Source organism: Cyprinodon tularosa, unplaced genomic scaffold, assembly GCF_016077235.1.
Source record: "Cyprinodon tularosa strain WSP-4 unplaced genomic scaffold, ASM1607723v1 ctg1044, whole genome shotgun sequence".
NCBI classification, from domain to species: domain Eukaryota; kingdom Metazoa; phylum Chordata; class Actinopteri; order Cyprinodontiformes; family Cyprinodontidae; genus Cyprinodon; species Cyprinodon tularosa.
The window spans coordinates 68,314-88,186 of record NW_024037832.1 but is presented as its reverse complement, the minus strand read 5'-3'; the positions used below and the strand labels follow the sequence as shown (position 1 = coordinate 88,186).

General features: G+C 38.3%; 1 protein-coding gene across 2 annotated transcripts in view; it reads right to left on the bottom strand.

Moving 5' to 3' along the window:
• LOC119782244 (growth/differentiation factor 11-like) overlaps positions 1-18,790 on the bottom strand; it is a 48,754-nt gene extending 29,964 nt beyond the window's left edge. For both annotated transcript variants that reach the window (XM_038283130.1, XM_038283138.1), the window contains exon 1: positions 18,022-18,790. In XM_038283130.1, the coding sequence (XP_038139058.1) occupies positions 18,022-18,436 (415 nt within the window). In that variant the 5' untranslated portion in view covers positions 18,437-18,790. The remainder of the gene's footprint in view (positions 1-18,021) is intronic.
• Between the last annotated feature and the right edge of the window lie 1,083 nt (positions 18,791-19,873).

The window sequence follows — 19,873 nt, the reverse complement described above, 5'->3', positions numbered from 1 at the left end:
TATAATTTCGTCAGCTATATAATATTGCGATATATTTTTGCAAAACTGCTTCAGGTTGATCTCAAAGCCATATGTTCGGAAAAGAAGCTCGAGGCAGAGAAAAAACTAGAGAATTGGAAAATGCAAATTTCAACCAAAGTGGCTGGAAAATGAGGAATTCGGCACATGGCTGCAGCCTGTCGACGGTAAACATCACGAAAGATTTTGCCATATTATTTATATATATATGAGAGTCATGGGTACTTGTTGATGGCTTTGAAATTATTTCTAATAGCATTAAAAGAGCAATAAAATACATTTAATTAGAGTTACTCATTCCTGTATAGACCCTGCAAGACTGAACACCTGATACTAAAGCTAGGTCATACATTAACGCTTATGAATAAGCTTATTTTAGTGACCATCATACCATGTTTGTTAAAAGTTGCAGGATTTACTACATGCTGCAAACCCTTCGGTAAAATGCTAATCTAGATAACGACCCCCCTTTCAGAGGCATAGACCAGTATCGGGCACTGCAGGCTAACAAAGAACCCAAACGACCCCGATCCCAAAGGGGTGGACCTGCTCTTCCGGTTAGATTTGCATGTTTTCTAAGCCCCAACAAGGCTTTGTTTTGGGCTACTCTATAAAGCGTCGAACTCAATGCTAATTCTGACGTTTAGAACTGGAAAGCTTCCTGGATGGGAAGAAAAACGTCTTCAAACTTGGAAACTAAGTCCAGTGGATTGTTTTTGTTACTTTTTTTTTTTGGAAATCTAGATAATGTTAAAGTAAACATGCTGGCATGCATCTTAGCTAACATTTTTTTCCTAAAATTTAAAAAATCTGACCTAATGCTAACTGCAGTCTACACATACAGTACAACACACCTAAGATTCAAACTGGTGTGTTTTATCAAGCTTACAGTAATTAGCTTTTGCAGCGTTCTGAGGTTAATATTAATCAGACCACTTTGAAATGAAAAACGTTGAGCTAAAAGTTGTGATACTTTTTAAAAACCCATGTCATACATAAGCTTTACTGTTTCACCCCCCAACCATGCAGTACACATAAAATACTTAGTCTCATGTAAAATTTATTTCATTGATATGCTGTTATTTAAAAAACATTGCATCATAGACTTTCCCTACCTGTTTTGGGGTCTGATCCCATTTAGGCCATATCCCCTATCTAATTTCCTGCTAATGGGAATTTATCTTTCATAAAATCACCTTTCAGACATGGAAAAAGTATAGAAAATGTAATTAAATGATCAGTTTCCAAACCTAATAATAGGCTGCGATTTGACATCTGTGTATACTGGAAAAATCTGACGAAATAACCAAAACTACAAAAAAAGAAAAATTACAAGCAACAACAATGTAAAAAACAAACAAAAAAACCACTTGTTAGCACAGTTATGAAGTTAAATCTTTATAAATTTGACACTTGATGCTCTTTGGTAGCTGAAACAAGTCAGTTTTACTAAGGGCTTTTTTCGATATATGTTGAAACAAAATAAGTTTTATTACAGCAACTCAGATTATTGTAATGTAAGAGTAATATCGCTTATAATTATGTTATCACAGAGATCACTAAGCTAACTGCTTTACCCCTAATTCTGAAAACACAATCTAAACTCTCAGTAGGTTTAAAAAGTTAAACTTTGAGTTTAAGCAAAATGTCAAAGCAAGGAATCCAATGATTTTTTTTTCTTCTTCAACAACCATATTTAATATTCGTTCAGAAGTTGCTGCAGCCTGCTTCTTTATTACAGCGGCTTATTTCCCAGTGGTATAATTGCAGCATATGCAGTGCATTAATTTTACTGCCAACACACAGCAGGCCTGCAGGTGGGCCTATCAAACATCTGGCTGACTCCCTGGGTACCTGTGTTCCATACTCAGCCTCCTATACATGCATGCAAGGGGAGGCATATAGAATATAGGGGTTTTATTCACAGCGCCATCTGTTCAATATCATACGACCACAGCCCATTTAAATGGCTTTAGCTGTAATGTCACTTAGGCGTAGATGGAAAACAAGCTTGTTAATCTGTTGAAAGTTGATGGATTTAGAAGCTTACTAATACAATTATTTTGTTTGTTCAAAGCTCTAGATTAATGACTATATATTCTTTTAAACAATATTTTTTTTTACTGTTTATATGAAAGTTCTGGTTGTTCCTATGAGCAAATATTGCTGCCCACCTTTTCCCAAAAAAACCTCACAAAAAACTAAAGTGGGACTTACATTTCTATCAACGAAAATTACCAATGACTAAATCAATCTTTAATATCTTAAGTTTTGGGGTATCATTTAGGCCTGCAATTATCATGCAACTGAAGTGCAATACAATGTACCTAATCCGAACTTTGCATGCTACATGGATCAGTAACGTAGACCAATCAGGTGAAAATGCACAGCTCAGATGGTGCAGGGAGGGAAATTCTTTTGTTAATGCCCAAATGGGTAATGCATAATGGCACAAACCTAGATAGGAGTTTCATTTGCATATATATTTATAATTTCTTTTCTTAATGGGAAATGCAAATGTGCCATTTTGCGGCAAATGTGAGTGTTTGGGACTCTTTGTGTTGAATAAATGTGACTCTAGGGTATCCCCACGCAGCTCGGCATATTAATCATCGTGACACGTTCACGACCCTTCTAATAAGACAGGGGCCACGGCAAACCCCCTCAAACATCCCATCCAACCCCAGCCCCTCTCCCTCTTTGTCTCTCGGACAGTCCTAAGGGAGCGGAAAGGATGGTGGGGGAGGCCGAGCTCGAGCCGAGGATGGAGGGGTGTTGGGGGGGTAGGTGTTTGTGTGTGTGTGTGTGTGTGTGTGTGAGAGTGAGAGAGAGGGAGAGAGCGTGTGTGTGAAGTTAGACCCCTTCATTCAAAGCCCTCCCCTGGGACAACGGCAGGCACAAGACTCCTATTAGGGCTGAGCACGGTAGCCCCCCAGGAGCAACAAAAGACACCTCCTAATGCTCCCTATTCTAGCTCAGTGAACACGCACACATGGAAACAAGCAGCCCCACATAAACACACAACATCCACGGCCTCCAAACTGCCTTCAGCAGGGAACACGCTCCCAGCTCATTGTTTTTAGTGTTACATATGTTTGTATTATGAGAACGTGGGACAAGAAGAGCACTGAAGTGCGATAAGGTGGACAGCTGGACAGCACCAGGCATGCCGGGTGTTACTGCTACTGTTTGTGCGCGTCCACACATGCATGCAAATCACAATGTGGTTCTCTGTCACAGGCAGAACATTCTCCATACTTTACATATGCTAATAAATGACCAGCCCGTCCAAAAGGCTTCAATTAAACACAATTTACTCAAAGCATGACGAAGGCAATCTGTTTATTGTAAACAAGTCTCTGGAAACCTATTTTTTCATAGCCACTTAATTGTTATTTTATTCAACCAAGAAGTAAGCAAATAAAACGTTTTAATTGACTAATTTAGCCAAAATCAGCATGACTGCACGTTTGCAATGCAGATGCTATGTAGTTGCACTGGTAAAAATCGAAATCTAGATAAGTAATTTTTTTTCTTAAAATAAGTGCATTTGTTCTTGGATTGAGGAGGTAAAAGAGACATTTTGCCAATTGAACAAGACAATTTAAATTTGATATAAGAAAACATAATTGCATTGTCTTAGGTAAGCTGTATACAACAGCTTACCTGTTAGATTCAAAGATAATTAAAAATGTTCCTATTCATTTTTAATATTCCAGATATTTCTTTATATTCCAGCACGTCTTATCAGAATCAGATATACTTTAATAATCCCAGAGGGAAATTACAGTAATTATTGTTATAATTGTTATGGTTGCTGTAGTTATCTGTAGCTCTGTTCCTTTATTTTCTATTCTATGGGTTCTGTTCCTTTATTTTCTCTAAAGCTTGTATTACCTATCATAAAAATTATAATAAACAAATAAGTAATGTAATTCACAATACAGAAATAGGTTTTAATGTTTGTTTTTTTTCCCGACTGTTTTACTAAAATGCTGAGATTTCTGTTTTCTTTAGACTTTAGTTTGTGTTAAATCACCCGAGTGTTGTTGGACTTCAGTTTGGCTGGAGTCTATATGTTCCTTTCAAGCACAAAAACCAGCCAAGGCACAAGTTTAGCTTTGTTCATCTGTCATCACAAACTCGTTTCACAAATTCTAGGCTGGCACAAAATGTCCCTTTGAGCTTATTAGATAAAATATTTGGCTACACTTTGTAACAGGATAGTAAGACTGGCAAAAATATTGTTTACAAAGAGACAGTAAAAATTCAATCTACTATGCAATAGAAAAACATGAAAGCAAAAAAACAAAATGTGTCACTGGGTTTGTGTACAGATAATGTCGACGTGAATTATATTCTTTGCACATTTACATTTAATTGTTTCCTTTTTCTAAGGGGAAGCGACAGATAGGGGTCATCCATGTGGCCACCCCCCAGCAGGTGTTTCTTTGTTCCCAGGTGGACATGATTCACTCCTCAGGACAAGCAGTTCATCTCTAAACCAGCGGGGGCGGCGGATATACTCTCAGTAGGAATGTCCTAATTAATTTAAAGCTATAGTGGAGGATGTCCTTCTTCCGGGTGGATCATCAAAATAAGTGTTCCTCCTAATTGTCAATCATTCTGGTGATATGTTTACGTTAAGGCCGTTCTACGTGTTCGTCCCCATTTTCACTTAACAGCGGTGAGTCTGATATGGTGGAGAAATTGCACACCTTCTTTTGGAAAGTAAACTTGTATGAGTGATGCAAACAGTAACTTTTAAACAGAACGTGCACAAGGAAAAATGGGCTTGCAAAAATCCTGGGCACAGGGTTGTGCATGTGCATTTTATTTTTTTTAAAGTAGACATGGTGGGTCTTTTAAAAAAATCACGAAGATCCTCCACAATACTGCTTAGTGACGCAGCGGGTAGCATTGCTGATTTGCAGCAAGAAGGTTTCGGGTTCAATTTCCGGCCTGGGGTCTTTCTGCATGGAGTTTGCATGTTCTCCCTGAGCACGCGTGGGTTCTCTCCAGGTACTCTAGCTTCCTCCCACAGTCCAAAACATGACTGTTAGGTTAACTGGCCTCTCTAAATTCTCCTTAGGTGTGTGTGTGCGTGAATGGTTGTTTGTCCTGTTTGTCTCTGTGCTGCCCTGCGATGGACCAGTGGCCTGTCCAGGGTGGACCCCGCCTCTCGCCGTTGACATCTGGAGATAGGCACACGTAACCCTCTCGACCCCAGAGGGATAAAGCATGATGGAAAGTGCATGGATGGATATAAGAATATTAACCTTAAACTAACAGAAAAAACTGTAATTATTCACTTGAATATACTAAAATAAAACATAGGAAGGAAAAGTTATTTGTCTTCATAAACAAATGCTAAACCCATTTAATGTGTGTGTTAAGCAGTACAGTAGATGATTAGTAGACAGCATAGATTTATTGCTATGTTCATATATTCATAAACAAGTTTTTCATTAAAATCTAATCTGCCTTTAGTGACGTAGTTGCGTGTAAGAATATGTTGCTCTTGTTTATTTTCCTGTTGGTGGAGTCTGATTAATGTGGGAACTGGTTTAGGTGCCTGCATGTTTTCAGCCACCCTCCACTGCCCCTGGCTCAGCCATTGGCAGCACAGGTTCATGTAAAACAATTATAATAACAGACAAAATATAATAAATCTTGTTTATTTAGGGTTTATTGAAAAGGAAAAGTCAAAAATACAATCATACTTTTCCAGAAAGTCTGTTGAAAAGTATCTTTCCTATAATAGTGATGAAATCCTTCCTATAGTTGCTGTCCAGCTCTAAGCATGTCTATACTGATATTTCTAAAAACCGAGTACCAAGTCTGTGATGTAAATCTCCCAGAACGAACACAGGGATCAAATTAAAAGGTGAGAATATTTCTATATTTGACAGGACTATAAAAATTTATATTAATTAAATTTTGCGAAAAACATCAGGCAAACATTTCTAAACATTTAAAATATGCACACAGCTAAATCCTGAGGAAATGTCCTTGCAGTAAGAGAATCATAATCATAATTTCAAAATAAAGATTGATTTTTACAAAAAGCAGGCGTCATTTATTACCCTGTTACGTTTACTTCAATAACGTCTTGAAAAAAAGGGACTTGTAGAAGTAGTTTCACTAAACCGTGCTCTTTTATCAGCTTTTATCAGCAGCTGTTTACAGAGCAACTAGTGATGCTGTTTCCGCAGATGAGCGAGTGTGGATGTGTAGCGTGAGCTGCATCCATTCGGCATGATGGCTCAGACGGCAAAAGCTTTGAAAATCAGAAAATCGATCAGATATGTGTCTGATTTAGCTCCACATGTAGAAGAATAACTTTTAGATGAAAACATTAGAATCAGGCCCCTGAAAAAGTTGAATTTGGGTAAAAAGAACAGATCTGCACTGCAAAAACGATCTAGAAATGAAAGTGTGTTTACCCTTAATTTGAATTGGTTAATAAGATAATTTGCAAATAGAATGAGTATATTAACTCTTAAAATAAGATAATTAGATAAAATGCACTTCAAAAAGACAGTTTCCTTATTTTAAATGTAAATTATCTTGTTCCATTGGCAAATTGTCACACTTAACTCCTCAATTCAAGAGAAAATGCACTTATTTAGATTTCAGTTTTTTGCAGTGTGGGTCACATTTGCTTCAGTGTGAACACATCCTTTTCTGATCTATTTCATGTTTATCTTTTACCTTTACTAGAGCAAAAATATGTTGCATTACTGCTACTCTTTATTACAACTTTTTGGACACTCCAAACACCTCTGCCTTTTAGACCCTCTGCCTCTGTTTCTCCTCTGGCAGATTGGTGTTTTAGAAGCAGCCTTCAGTTGTTACGTAAGCTCACTGTTTATTGGGAGGGAGTGCGACAGCGGAGAGTCCAGCCTTGTTTCTCTATTGTAGCGTTTGCTTTAATTGAAAGTGAAAAAGACATCAACAAGAATGACGACAATGGTTTCCATGGTTCTGACACTAGCAACACTTCACAAGCGACTTGTAAAGTCGACACACATGCCTTATGTTTGATGTTTAACTAGTTTCTCTTTTAAGTCGTAGAGGAGCAGAAACCATGATTTCAAAATGATAGTTAAAAGATAATTTGTAGTTGAGTTATAGTGAGTACCTATGAACAGTTACTATCTTACTTCCAGCAGACAGCTGCTTGAACAAACCCGGGTATAAATGAGTCACCTTGGGCCATTGATTTCCAGGACTGGCTATTGTTGGTCATGCAAAAATAAATACACTGCTTTAGAAAAAATATTTTCTTTCAAAGTCATCTACTTTCATCTTATACTATTCAATTCAGTCTATTTCTATAGCGCCAATTCACAACACATATAATCTCAAGGCACTTTACAGTTCACCAGATCATACAGTCAAATTGATTCAAAGTTTTCTAAGGAAAACCAGTTGATTGCATCGACTCATTGACTCGAAGGCAATCCCTCACACTAAGCATGCTTGTAGCGACAGTAGAGAGGAAAAACTCCCTTTTAACAGGAAGAAACCTCCAGCAGAACCAGGCTCAGTGTGAGCGGCCATCTGCTGAGGCCGACTGGGGTTCATGGAGACAGAAGCAGAGATACAAAAAGCAGCTGTAAAAGTCCAGGAAACACACAGCCAGACAGACGAGCTCCGAACCAGCTCCCATGTCAGAGGATGAAGAGAGCACAACCAGCCAGTCACAGTCAGAGAAAAGATTAAATACGGACTTTAATCTTTGGTCGTTTGTCACCTTTGTCACCTAGATTATCCGTAGAGAGCAGAGGTTGAAGGAAAAGTCCATCCGACATACCAAAAATATTTTCCCCATCCTGAAGTTACGGGGCTGCTCAGTGGTGCAGTGGGTAGCACTGCTGCCTTGCAGCAAGAAGGTTCTGGGTTAAATTCCTGGATTTCTGCATGGAGTTTGCATGTTCTCCCTGAGCATGTGTGGGTTCTCTCCGGGTACTCCGTCTTCCTCCCACAGTCCAAAAACATCACTGTTACTGTAGGTTAATTGGCTTCTCTAAATTCTTTTTAGATGTGAATGTGTGTGAATGGTTGTTTGACTCTGTGTACCCCGCCTCTCGCCTGTAGACAGCTGAAGAAGGCTCCAGCACCCCTCGTGACCCCAGTGGGGATTAAGCGTGTCAGAAAATGGATGGATGCAAAAGTTACATAAATAACAGTAATTTTTTTAAGTATCAGAGTTCAAAAATGGGTTGCTCCGTAACACCAATCACAACGACTCACGGAATAAAAAGACCGCCCATCTCTCAGATAGTCGTGTTAGACTGAAGGATCAGAGGAAATTTCTAAAGGAGGTGTCAAACACAATACTTCTTAAAGTGAAATGTAGTTTTAAATCATCCTGGGAAATGGATTTTAAGTTAAATTCTATTTCAAAGCATTTCTCTGGTGCCCCAAACTGGATGTATGATAGTGCCTGCTTATACATACTCTGAAAATCCCACTTTGAAAAATTATCACTTTTCCAAAGGTTTTACTCAAATGTGTCAATTATATATGAAGGATTTTCTCAAGCAAAAAGACTTTGAAGCTCATTAGAAAGATGTCTTTGCTTTTCACTTAAGTGCATGAAAAGAGAAAGCATAAAAGCCGTCTATGGTGAGGATTTGTCAGCTTTTCCAACATGGATTTCAAATCTTACAATCTGTCAAAATCTTTAATGAAATTTGGATTCAACATAAGACTCAGTCTTTTTTCAAATTAAACTGAGTTTTTCTTTAAGTCTTCCTTTCAATTAGCATTTCAAATTTAAACATGGCTTTAATGACAGCCCAAAGAGTGGGAAACCCCCAAAAAACATCTCTGTATTTAGATGCAAACAAGAAGTCAGGTAATTATATTAGTTTTCAAATACATTTACACATTAAAATGACATTTGATGCATCATTTTAAATGGATTTCTAATAATTCACTTGGAACTTTAATTCCTTAATTGTGCATTTCAAAACTTAATGGTATATTTACTGTAATGTTTGAATCAGTATTAGTAATACTTCTAATCTAAAATGTAATGTTTACATATTTCGTGGGAAATATATACATCTGTGTTTCATGAAACATATTGTAAAATCTCAAAGTCAAGTTAACTAAGTTGGACATTTTATTCTGTTAAGTACAGGGCGGTGGTGTCTAAAGGGCCACACATACAGGGACCGCTTCTAGAATTAGGCTTGATATTCACAGGTGATTGATGATGATACTGTTTTATCTTTTAGGCTGAGACTCCGGCAACCACAAAACAGCCTTAAATTGGAGGCAACTGGATAAACAACAACAAAATATTGATCTACTGCAAGCCGACAGAACTAACAAAGCCTGCTGAATAGGTCCAGAAATGTCCTAAAAAAAAAGCTGCTTATGTCCGATATGAGTCTGCTTTGTGTTTTTTTTTAGGCAAGAGAAAAGTGATCATCCTCTTCACCAGACTGTTAAACAAGAGTGTTTAATCAAAGGCTTCTCCAGACCCAGATGTTACCGCTACAGATGATCCTCCCTGCCTAAAGCTATCAAGACCTACAACTGATAAAAAAACAAAAACATTTAGGAGTTGCTGTAGCATTTGGATTAATGTAAGTACAGTTGAATTTTAATTTTAATGATTTTCTTCTCAAATTATTCTTTGGGAAAAAAAACCTTTGACACCAGAAAATGAATAGAAAAGAATTCCTTCACTGAATTAGAATTTAGGTCATTTTAAAACTACATGGAGTAATTTATCATTAATTGAAACTGAATTTAATCGCTTCAATTGTATTTGTTTGCTTTATATATGTAATTGGTTTGTGTAGTTCATGTATTCATTTTGGGTCCTTAAACCACCAAAGTAGTCCAACACATTTAGACTACAGATCAATGTTTAAGCTAATTTTTGTTTTTGACATTTGAAGCTGTAGCAGAGCGACCAAATGAGCTGATTAAAATGATCATGTTTTTAAAGTATCATGTAAACAGACTAATAAAAAGTTGTGTTTGGCTAATTGTAGCAGCTACCTGTACCTGTCACTACCCGATCCGTCCCGGAAGCACAATCCGTCCTGTGCATGCGCAAACAGATGTATACAATAATTATGGTAATAAAATTACTTATTTCTATCGCTTAACTCTCTAAAGAATGCTAATGAATTTAAAAAAATTTAAAACATTTTTATTGACTTTTGTGAGACAATTTTGATACTTTTTACAATTTCTTTGTTGCGACAAAATATTAAACGATGTTTATCCGCATTTTAGTTGTTCCTTTCTTGAGATTACACACTATATACCATAATGTTAACAGGAAAGGAAAATATAAAACTCAAAAAGACTCGATTTATGTTTAAATCCGAAGCTGAAAATTTAGCTCCTGGAAGTAGCGTAGGATCCCATTTCAGATCGGGCAGAGACCAGTGATAAAACAGAAAGATCAGGAAATACATTATTAACCTTCAACACGTGATTAGGGCTCGGTAAAAAAAATCGATTTAATCGATTGCTTTACATTTTTGTAAAATCGATGTCTAGGGAATGAGATCGATTAGTTTTATAGTGACGCGTGTGACGTTTACATTCAAATGAGCAGGAATGATGCACTCAAAATACTTCAAGCCAGACAGCTGCAAATATAGCCAATAGTTTGACTGAAGACATTAACAAATGGGGGCTGACCAGCAAACACCCTGTAGTTGTTAGAGACTACACTGCAAATATGGTTTGTGCATGGAAGATAATGCAGCTCATGCATGTCTGCTGTGTCCCCGCTGTGTCAGGTCTGCTCGCTCGAGTGAGGCCTTTTCACTTTTCACAAACAAGTTTGCACTTTTGAGACAATTTTGTTCACATTTCAAGTTTAAACTCTTTTTTACAAGTTTGCACTTTGTGTTTAATTTGACTGGAAAAGATAAAATACATGAGTATTTTGAAACACAGTTGAAACATTTTCATTATTGTAATAACAGATCGAATCGAAATTAATCGATTTAAAACTGAATGAACCAAAATCGAATCGATTCAAGACTTTGGCAAAAATACTCAGCCCTACACGTTATATTTTAGTACGTTTACTGTTTTTGGGGAGTGAAAAACGTCATTTAGGTATTTTCAACAAAACAAAATCGAGGGCAGCCTGGACGTATATCTGGATGCGCAAATGAGCTGATGGCGCGTGTGCAGGACGGATCGTGCTTCCGGGACGGATCAGGTAGTGACAGCACATGTAGCTACTTGCTACAGATGCTACTTTAGCATAGAGTGGTGCTGGTGTTTTGTTGCTCTGAATCGATTAACAGGTTATGACGCAGACCCAGCTTATGATCGCCTCAGTGCTTCAGCTCAAAAAGTGATAAAAAAAAAAGTTTAGCCTGAAATGAAATGTTTTTCTGTGACTCTGCTTTAAGGAGCCGATTGTCTGAAACAAAGAAACCGAATTTTCGAAAATAAAATCAAATTGAACAAAAAATGTATGGAATAAAGGCGACAAATTGCATTTTAAAGCAAATTAAATACAGTTTCAAACCATTGAACTCAGTTATAATTTAGTGACATGCATTGTTTTAATTCATTCAAAATGACATAAATACAAATAATTTGATTTCAGTTTTTGATGCAGCAAGTTTTTGCCCTTAAGATTCCATCTTGTTTTGTAATTATTACTATTCTTATGGACAACAAGCCCACTCTACTTCCCACAGGATGTTATTTCTTTGATAGTTAGGGGGAACTCTGCAAAAACCAACATCTGTATATTTCCAAAGCCTTTTCTCTAAGCACAAAGACCAATGGCAATGCAACGATGTAATGCCAACAAAAAAACATTAAACATTTCTACAAAAAAACAAAAAAAAACACTTTATGAGCGTCTCCTTGGTGTATTATGTAGCATAAATCTTCAAAACCGCCTTTAAGTTCCTAGAAATTTTCAGAAAGTCTGCACATAACCAAGCAACTGCAACAAGAAGCTGTTCCTCCTCTCTGTGCCAAAGAGAAGAGGCTAATTAAATTTTCATGCCGATAATCAGGAGCTAATCCAGCGTTAATTGTGCTTCTTTCCTCGTGGGATCAAACGTTATGCCCATGCAGCGTTTGGTTTGCTTAAACGCCTCTTAGATTTAATGGACTCTTCCATAAACTCATCCTCGGCACCTCCTCGCTCGCGACCACACAGAAGCCTGAGCACATCCATCAACAATAATCCCTTCAATGATCTCCATTTTATCTTTTCACCACCCTCCTCCTCCTACTTTTCACCCATGTCCCTACAAAAGGCTTAATTACTGGTGTGAGGTAATTATTTTCTTTATTAGTGAAACGTAACATCTGTTTCAGCTCTTTTTAATTGTACCTATAAAACCCTTCCATTATTTCTGTCCCTTTAGGATAGTATTGGGCTGCATGTTGCTCCCTGTGGACTCCCTCATTCAGCCCTACAGCATAAGCTTCGATACACTCAGCTCCATTCATGCTGTTTAACATCGATTGCAGAGGAACTGAGGGGCTGTTGGAGAAAAAAGAGAAACAGGCAAAAGAAGGACACCTTTGCAAACTTCCATCTAAGTTTTAGTGTTTCCGGATTTTTCACCAAACTCCAAAGAGCGTATTTCCTAAAGCAGAGGAGACCCTGAGGGGTGCAGAGAATGGTCCAAAGGAGCGTGGGAATAGAGGAAGGAGTGAGATTCCTGAAGTTCTAGGGAAATGTTGTCCTCTTATTAATAGACTTTGGTTCCTTTGAAATTTTATTAGCCATAAAGTTGACAGTAAGTTGTGCAGTTTCTACAGCCCTGTGGAGCCTCTTCGCCTTAAACAAACTGCTTATTTCTCAGCGTCCGTGCAATAAAGCTTCAGGGTTTCTGCGGACCCTCCGCTGAGGGCAGCAGCTACACAAGAAGAGCAGGTGTCATCGTCAAACTGAGACCTCCGAGGAATAAATAAATCTATAAAAACCTCACATAGTCACCGACTTCCAGCAAACACTGACCAGTTAGCCCAGGACCGTCCGGCTTCTGGAGCTCTGTCCTTTTAGCGCTCTCCCTTTTTCTTTTTCTTTTTTTTTTATGGTTCCTGCACCTTCAGGAAATGACCCTTTTATAGGGTCAACACTATAAAACACTTGTTTTTCTTGGGACTGGTTAGTGCACAAGTGTGTGTGTAGTGGGGGTATAAGTGTTGAAGTTACTACCGGTTCGTCTTTGGTGCCAAAGAAAGAGACCTGATGAGGCTAATAGTCTTCTCGTCCTATATATCACATAACTGTGAACTCCGTGACCTTTTTTGTCAATAGCAGAACTTTTCTCTGGAGTGTGTGTGTGAGACTGGGGCGTGCACGACTATCCCTGTGTGTCCACCCAAAAGTGCACATGTGGAAATCTGCACTGTCATACCCAAACAAGTGTGTTGATGCAGGAGACGGTTTAGGCACCAAGTGCTTCATCTCAGCAGGGATTTGGAAAAATGTTGGAACTTTAAGTTTGGATTCTGACGTTTGAATGAAACTAATAACATTCAGATTAAAACATGGATTAGTTGATGAGGCAAGGAGGCAGCATCGATATGGTTGATGATAATCGATAGGTGCAGCTTTATTTATCACAAGAATTAGAAGAACATTTACAAAATCAGTTGGAACAACTTTGTTTTATTTCATTAACGTCTCTCAGGCAGCTTACTGTATAAAATACCCATCAGTCAGCATGAAGCAGGCTGAAACAAAATCAGACTGAAACAAAAGAGCAACGCTTAATGGCCTGAAGAACTAATGATAAATAAAGTCACTGCATCAAGACCTCTGGAATGTTTGGAAAGTTTATAATCCACATTGAGAAAAATTACAAAAGTTGCATCTTCCTAGAAGAGGCTTAACCAAAATTACTCAAAAAAGTGCATCAGTGGCTCCAAAAGAAGGTCCCAAATGAAGACCAGAACCTTTATCTAAAGCTAACTTTAATTTTCAAAGAGCTCGAGATAATTTAAAGAAGTTTTTATAAAAATATTCTGGGGACCCAAAAGAGAAATTACAAAACGTTTAGCATAAAAGTATTTTATGCATTTTAGAAAAAGAACCTCAGATTTGTGGCTGCTTTGATGGAAACGAAGGAACTTTGGAAAATAACAAGAAGAAAACCAACAAGTTCACCTTTGAATGGGTCAAAAGGGAAGGTTTGATCTGACAATTACCAGTTCTCCAAATCCAAACAGGTGTTAGATTGAAGGGGTGATTACTTCTTTTCATAGTGTCAGGACAGTTTAGAGAGTTTTCCATGTAAGAAAACTACATTTTGTGTTTTTTTCTAATATCAAGATGGGGTTTTAACAGGAAAAAGAAGCAAAGAGAGAGGAAATCTGTGGAAGAACATTAAGAATACAATGAAAAATTACATCACTGGATATCAGGTATTTATTCTGTAAGAAGACGGAAAATAAATTTACTCAGAATAGACGAAAACAATTAAGAACAAACATCAGGAGCAGAGATTCTAGACAGGATAAGGGAAACTTCTCTGGTTTATTACTAACCATTCAGAGCATCTCCAAGGTGTTTAAGGAAATCTCATCGAATAAACATGCAGGGAATGATTCACAAAACAGGTCAAGCAAGTTTAAAGACTAAATAGACTTCAGGTTATCCTTACACTTATTTACAGTAAAGCAAACTAAGCCCCAAAGTAAACTCTTCCCAGCCAATCATGCACTCAAAATCTGTGCAAATAATTTAGATTTCATGTCAAGCTGTGCTAAATTGTGCCATTTGAAACAGCTTTTCTACACAATATCCTGTAAATCCCACATATGATATAAAAAGCCCTATTTTTTCATGATATTTAATTAGAAACCAGGAAGCAAGGTCCTGATCAACCCCCACTCCAGCACCCACGTACCTTGAGTGAATACTAAGAAGCAACACAGGCACAGGTCCAATTCAGAATGTATTGTGTGAACCCCCATGGCCCATCAAAGGGAGCGTGCACACAACCATGAAAGGGTGATTGGGCTGGAGGTGCGCAGGGAATAGTGTTTGAAGTTCTCCTTCTATATAACAGAAGAAGGAAAAGGCATTTATAATCCGCTGGGATTGCTAATCACCATGGGCTAAAAAAGAAAAGAAAACAGAGATGCACTCATTCTCTCTCAGCTCTTCTATAAATACTGGAGGAAAGGATAAAAAAATAGGTATAAGGAGCTTGGGGGGGACAAACAAGGGGGGGGAACTGCTGCTGAGGTAAAAAGCTGAAACAAATGGATGAGAAGAGCCAGAGCTTTAGCTCACCATCATTAGTCTCTTCTTAAGAGGTGGGATGAGAACGACTGCTTATGTTCCTCGATAAACAATATTTAGTCCATATATAGAAAGATTCTGATCTAACACCCATGAAGTCATAAACTAAAGGACAATTAGAACGTTTTTGATTGAAAACGCTTAGATAAACGAAACCTTTCCCACAGGACGCTGCTGCCACCGACAGCTTCTTCAGATTCCCCAAACGCTACAGTCACATTAAATAAAGTGGAATTTGCGCTCCAGCAAGGCTTGTTTGTCGAAATTAAAAGCACTTTTTTACCAGAACAAACTATAAAGAGGTATCAAATATGCTTGACTTCATTTAGATGTCTAACGTAATGTTTTAACATCATGTCTCCATTGTCATAAAATCATATAAAGTCTGTTTTCTAATCTCAAAGCTGTGTTTTGCTTTATGAACTGAGCTGCTAAAATAAAACGTTTTAATTATATTCTCATTTATCCAATGGTTTTGTAATTGATACATTAACTAACTAGCTAGCTGGAGTTAGCTAGATGCCAAACAATAAGGCGAGAAAATAATAATTAATTAACTTTATTGATCTCACATTGGAGAAATTAACATCTGCATTTAACCCATTGGGCTGCCATTGTGCGGCGCCCAGGGAGTATGGGGTTAAGGGCCTTGCTCAGGCACCCAGAGTGGAGGCAGTGGGGTTCGTACTTTCAACCTTCTCAGAGTACAGAAGCACTGCTCTAGCACCATAGGCCCACACTCTTGATTTCCAGCTACTTTTCCCCGTAAATGTATTATTCTATTTGTTTAATTTGGGGTTATTGCTTTTTTTATGGCCTTAACTGTAAATTCTTTGTAGATAAGACAAGACAAGAGAAGACAAGACAAGACAAGGCTAGATAAGATGGGATAAGAGAAGACAAGACATGATAAGACAAGACAAGAGAAGATAAGATAAGATAAGACAAGTCTAGATGAGATAAGACAAGATAGGACAAGACAAGACTAGATAAGACAAGAGAAGACAACACAAGACTGGATAAGATGGGATAAGGGAAGAGAAGACAAGACATGATAAGATGGGATAGGAGAAGAAAAGACAATACATGATAAGACAAGATAAGATAAGACAAGTCTAAATGAGATAAGACAAGACTATGAGATAAGACAAGATAGGACAAGACAAGACTAGATAAAACAAGAGAAGACAACGCAAGACTGGATAAGACAGGATAAGGGAAGAGAAGACAAGACATGATAAGACAAGAGAAGATAAGATAAGATAAGACAAGTCTAGATGAGATAAGACAAGATAGGACAAGACAAGACTAGATAAGACAAGAGAAGACAACACAAGACTGGATAAGATGGGATAAGGGAAGAGAAGACAAGACATGATAAGACAAGACAAGAGAAGATAAGATAAGACAAGTCTAGATGAGATAAGACAAGACTAGATGAGATAAGACAAGATAGGACAAGACTAGATAAGACAAGAGAAGACAACACAAGACTGGATAAGATGGGATAACGGAAGAGAAGACAAGACATGATAAGATTAAACAAGACAAGAGAAGACAAGATAAGACAAGACTAGATAAGATAAGACAAGACTAGAAAAGATAAGATAAGACAGACTTTATGGATGTTACAGTTGAAAAATTAACTTGTCACATCGGCTCAATAGTCAAAAGAAGATAGACCACAGCATGATGCTGCCACCACCGCAGAACACTTCTGACAGATTCATTCTCTACTCAGGAGATCCTCATAAAAGCCAATATGTCTTGTTCTTCTGAGATATGAGCAAAGATGCTCATCAGATACCCGATGCCGTCCAGATAATCGCTCACAAAGGAGAGGGTTATAATTGGAAGTGTGTGTGCAGAATATATTATGTGTGTAAATGTTGTTGAGCCCCACGATTTACCGGGAAAAAGGTCACACACTCCCCTCGACCCGAAGTGTTTCGCTCTTTGTGTACTTGAGGTTAAAAGAGAGAGAGAGAGAGAGAGGGGATGGGGGGAAAACTGCGCCTATAAACTCCGCATTTAAAAGGCAAGTGCGGCCGGTGGGGGGGCCCTGCTGCATGACGGGGAACAATGGCAGGATTTTGGACACACTTTTTCTCACTGCGATGAACAGCAGGGAAACCGGTAGAGGCGCCTATAAAAAGAGCGATAGAGCACAGCTGTCAGGGTTCAACAGTAATTTTATAAAATGTCTCAGAGGGGCCTGCCTGTGGATTTATGGGAAACTAGAAGAGGACGAGCAAATTTCCAGCAGGCATCGATTATGGGCTCCTTTAATGGGCGATCACTCCAGATTTTAGAAAACATGCAACAAACAAAAGGATGAAAATGCAGAGAATCAGCTTTTTCTCAGTGTTTTGTTTTAAACCTGACTTTCCTCTATATTTAACCAAAAGTTTGAGCCTGGCTCTTTAATATTCTCCACCATCAGTAAAACCATCATCAGCATCACCACCATAAAAACCAACAGGCCATCTGAAGGCTGTGTGCCTCTGAATGACATGAATCCAGATTATTAAATTGCTCAGATTGGCAAATAATCCTAATCTAGAGAGGTTCAGGTGTTTGATTTTATATATATAAAAAGAAAACAATCAAAGCCAAACAAGCAGAAGGGATGTGAAAATGTCTGATGCTGTCACAGATCCATTTTAATCGCAGGACGCACATTTGGAGACGCATTCGCTGGATGATGCAGCGGTGTGACTTACGCTCAGAGGCCATGGTGATCACGGACTCGGTCGTGGCGTGATATTCGTCCTCCTCCATGAACTCATCCTGGGCCGACGCGTCTCCCTGGAAGTCGTGATGGTCCAGGAGCTGCTGGAGCGGGGGCGCCTTGGGCAGCAGCTGGTTGACCACCTCTCTGCTGATGTTGGGCGCCTGCTTCAGGCGCAGCTTGCTCAGGATCTGGGACTTAATGGTCTCCAGCCGCAGCACCTTGCTCTGCTCCCTCCACACGCACGCGGAGCACTCGTGGGAGCCGGCGTCCTCGTCCAGCAGGGACAGATCCGCGTCCGTGGGCGTCTCGCTGGCAGAAGGCATCAGCAGATTGGGCTCGTCGCTCCCTGACAGTCCCAGGAAGATGAGCGCCATCAAACATGGTAACAAGTCGTACCTCGGCATGATGAAGCTGGGAAACTTTTTTTCGCCTCTTTTAGTTGATTAATTCCTGGTTATATCCCTTTGGATCCTCGTCTCAGCCTAATAATAATAATAAAAACCTCCGGATCTTTCTAATCCACAATCAGCACAAATATGGTTTTCGTTTTTCCTGCACCGGGATGTTTAGAAATAAAGTAAAAAAAGAAAGAAAAAGTGCGTTCCAGTGTGTGATCTGCTTTTTTCTGTTTGATTGAAAGGTCAATTATCTGCTTGATGAATGCATAGCCAGCTCACTTGCAGTATATGATGGTCGCTGTGGGTCCCCGTGTGCAATTTAGTCCATGGAGGTGTGTGTGTGTGCATGTGCAGAAGTGTCACTGAAAAAAATGTGCAAGTGCGGTCAAAAAGGGGCTCTTTATATATCTCAGCAGCCCGGTGTCGTAATCCGCCTCCATTGGCTAAGATTGCAACAAAAGGCTTTTAGGTCTGTCACCAAGTCAAGAGGGACAGAGCGAAGGGAGGGTGGACGCGCTGTTATGGGACTAGAAATGTTTTTACAGTTCAGAACCGCTTTCAATTACAAACATTGACCAATTAAGGCTTTATAACAACCAGCTGACTTCTAAGCTCTGATTTTCTGCTTTTTACATGGAGTTTAGTCAACAAGAGCTGAACTGGCTAGTTTTGAATCACCAGACTTCATAAATTCAATACTTCTGAACATTATTCAGTGTATTTAAAAAAAAGATGTCCTCTGAGCATTTGTCTGCTGCTAAACCAGTCCACTGCATCCACATCATGGTAGAAATAGCTTTTGCAAAAAGAGTCAAAGTGGGGCATATGTGCAAAACAATCATACTTATAAAAAGTTAATCCGTGTGTAATAAGAGGAAAATTCATTTACAGCAACCTTCAGCAAAAGGCCTGCAATTTTTTATTTAAATATAATATATAAACATATTATCCTAGTTTTAGTTAAATTTGGATTTTTATTTTTATTACATGCTACATTATATTCCAACAAACTATTGTCAAAGAACTGTCAGTATAGCCATCCTTTTATGTTTAAGTGTGTGTGAATGTTTTTGTAAAAAGTTTTTATTTCTCTGGTACTGAGCTTTCCCTGCTGCATTATTGACTCACTACTGACACCTGCTGGTTAAAAAGCACACCTGCAGCTGTAATTTTGAGCTGCACAGATGGTTTTATTTACAGAAAGCTCAGAAAAACCGAATGAATGAGTGTGTGCATGAATGAATGAACGAATAACTATATTTCAGACGATACAGTAAAAAATAGTATAGTAAAAATAGTATAGAATAGTAAAAATAAATAGGTCTTATCTGTGAGAAGAGGGAGAAAGGCAAGGCAGGTTTATTTATTTAGCACAATTCTGTAGAAAGACAATTAAAAGTGTTTTAATTAAATAAATAAAAAACAAATATAAGAGAAATTAAA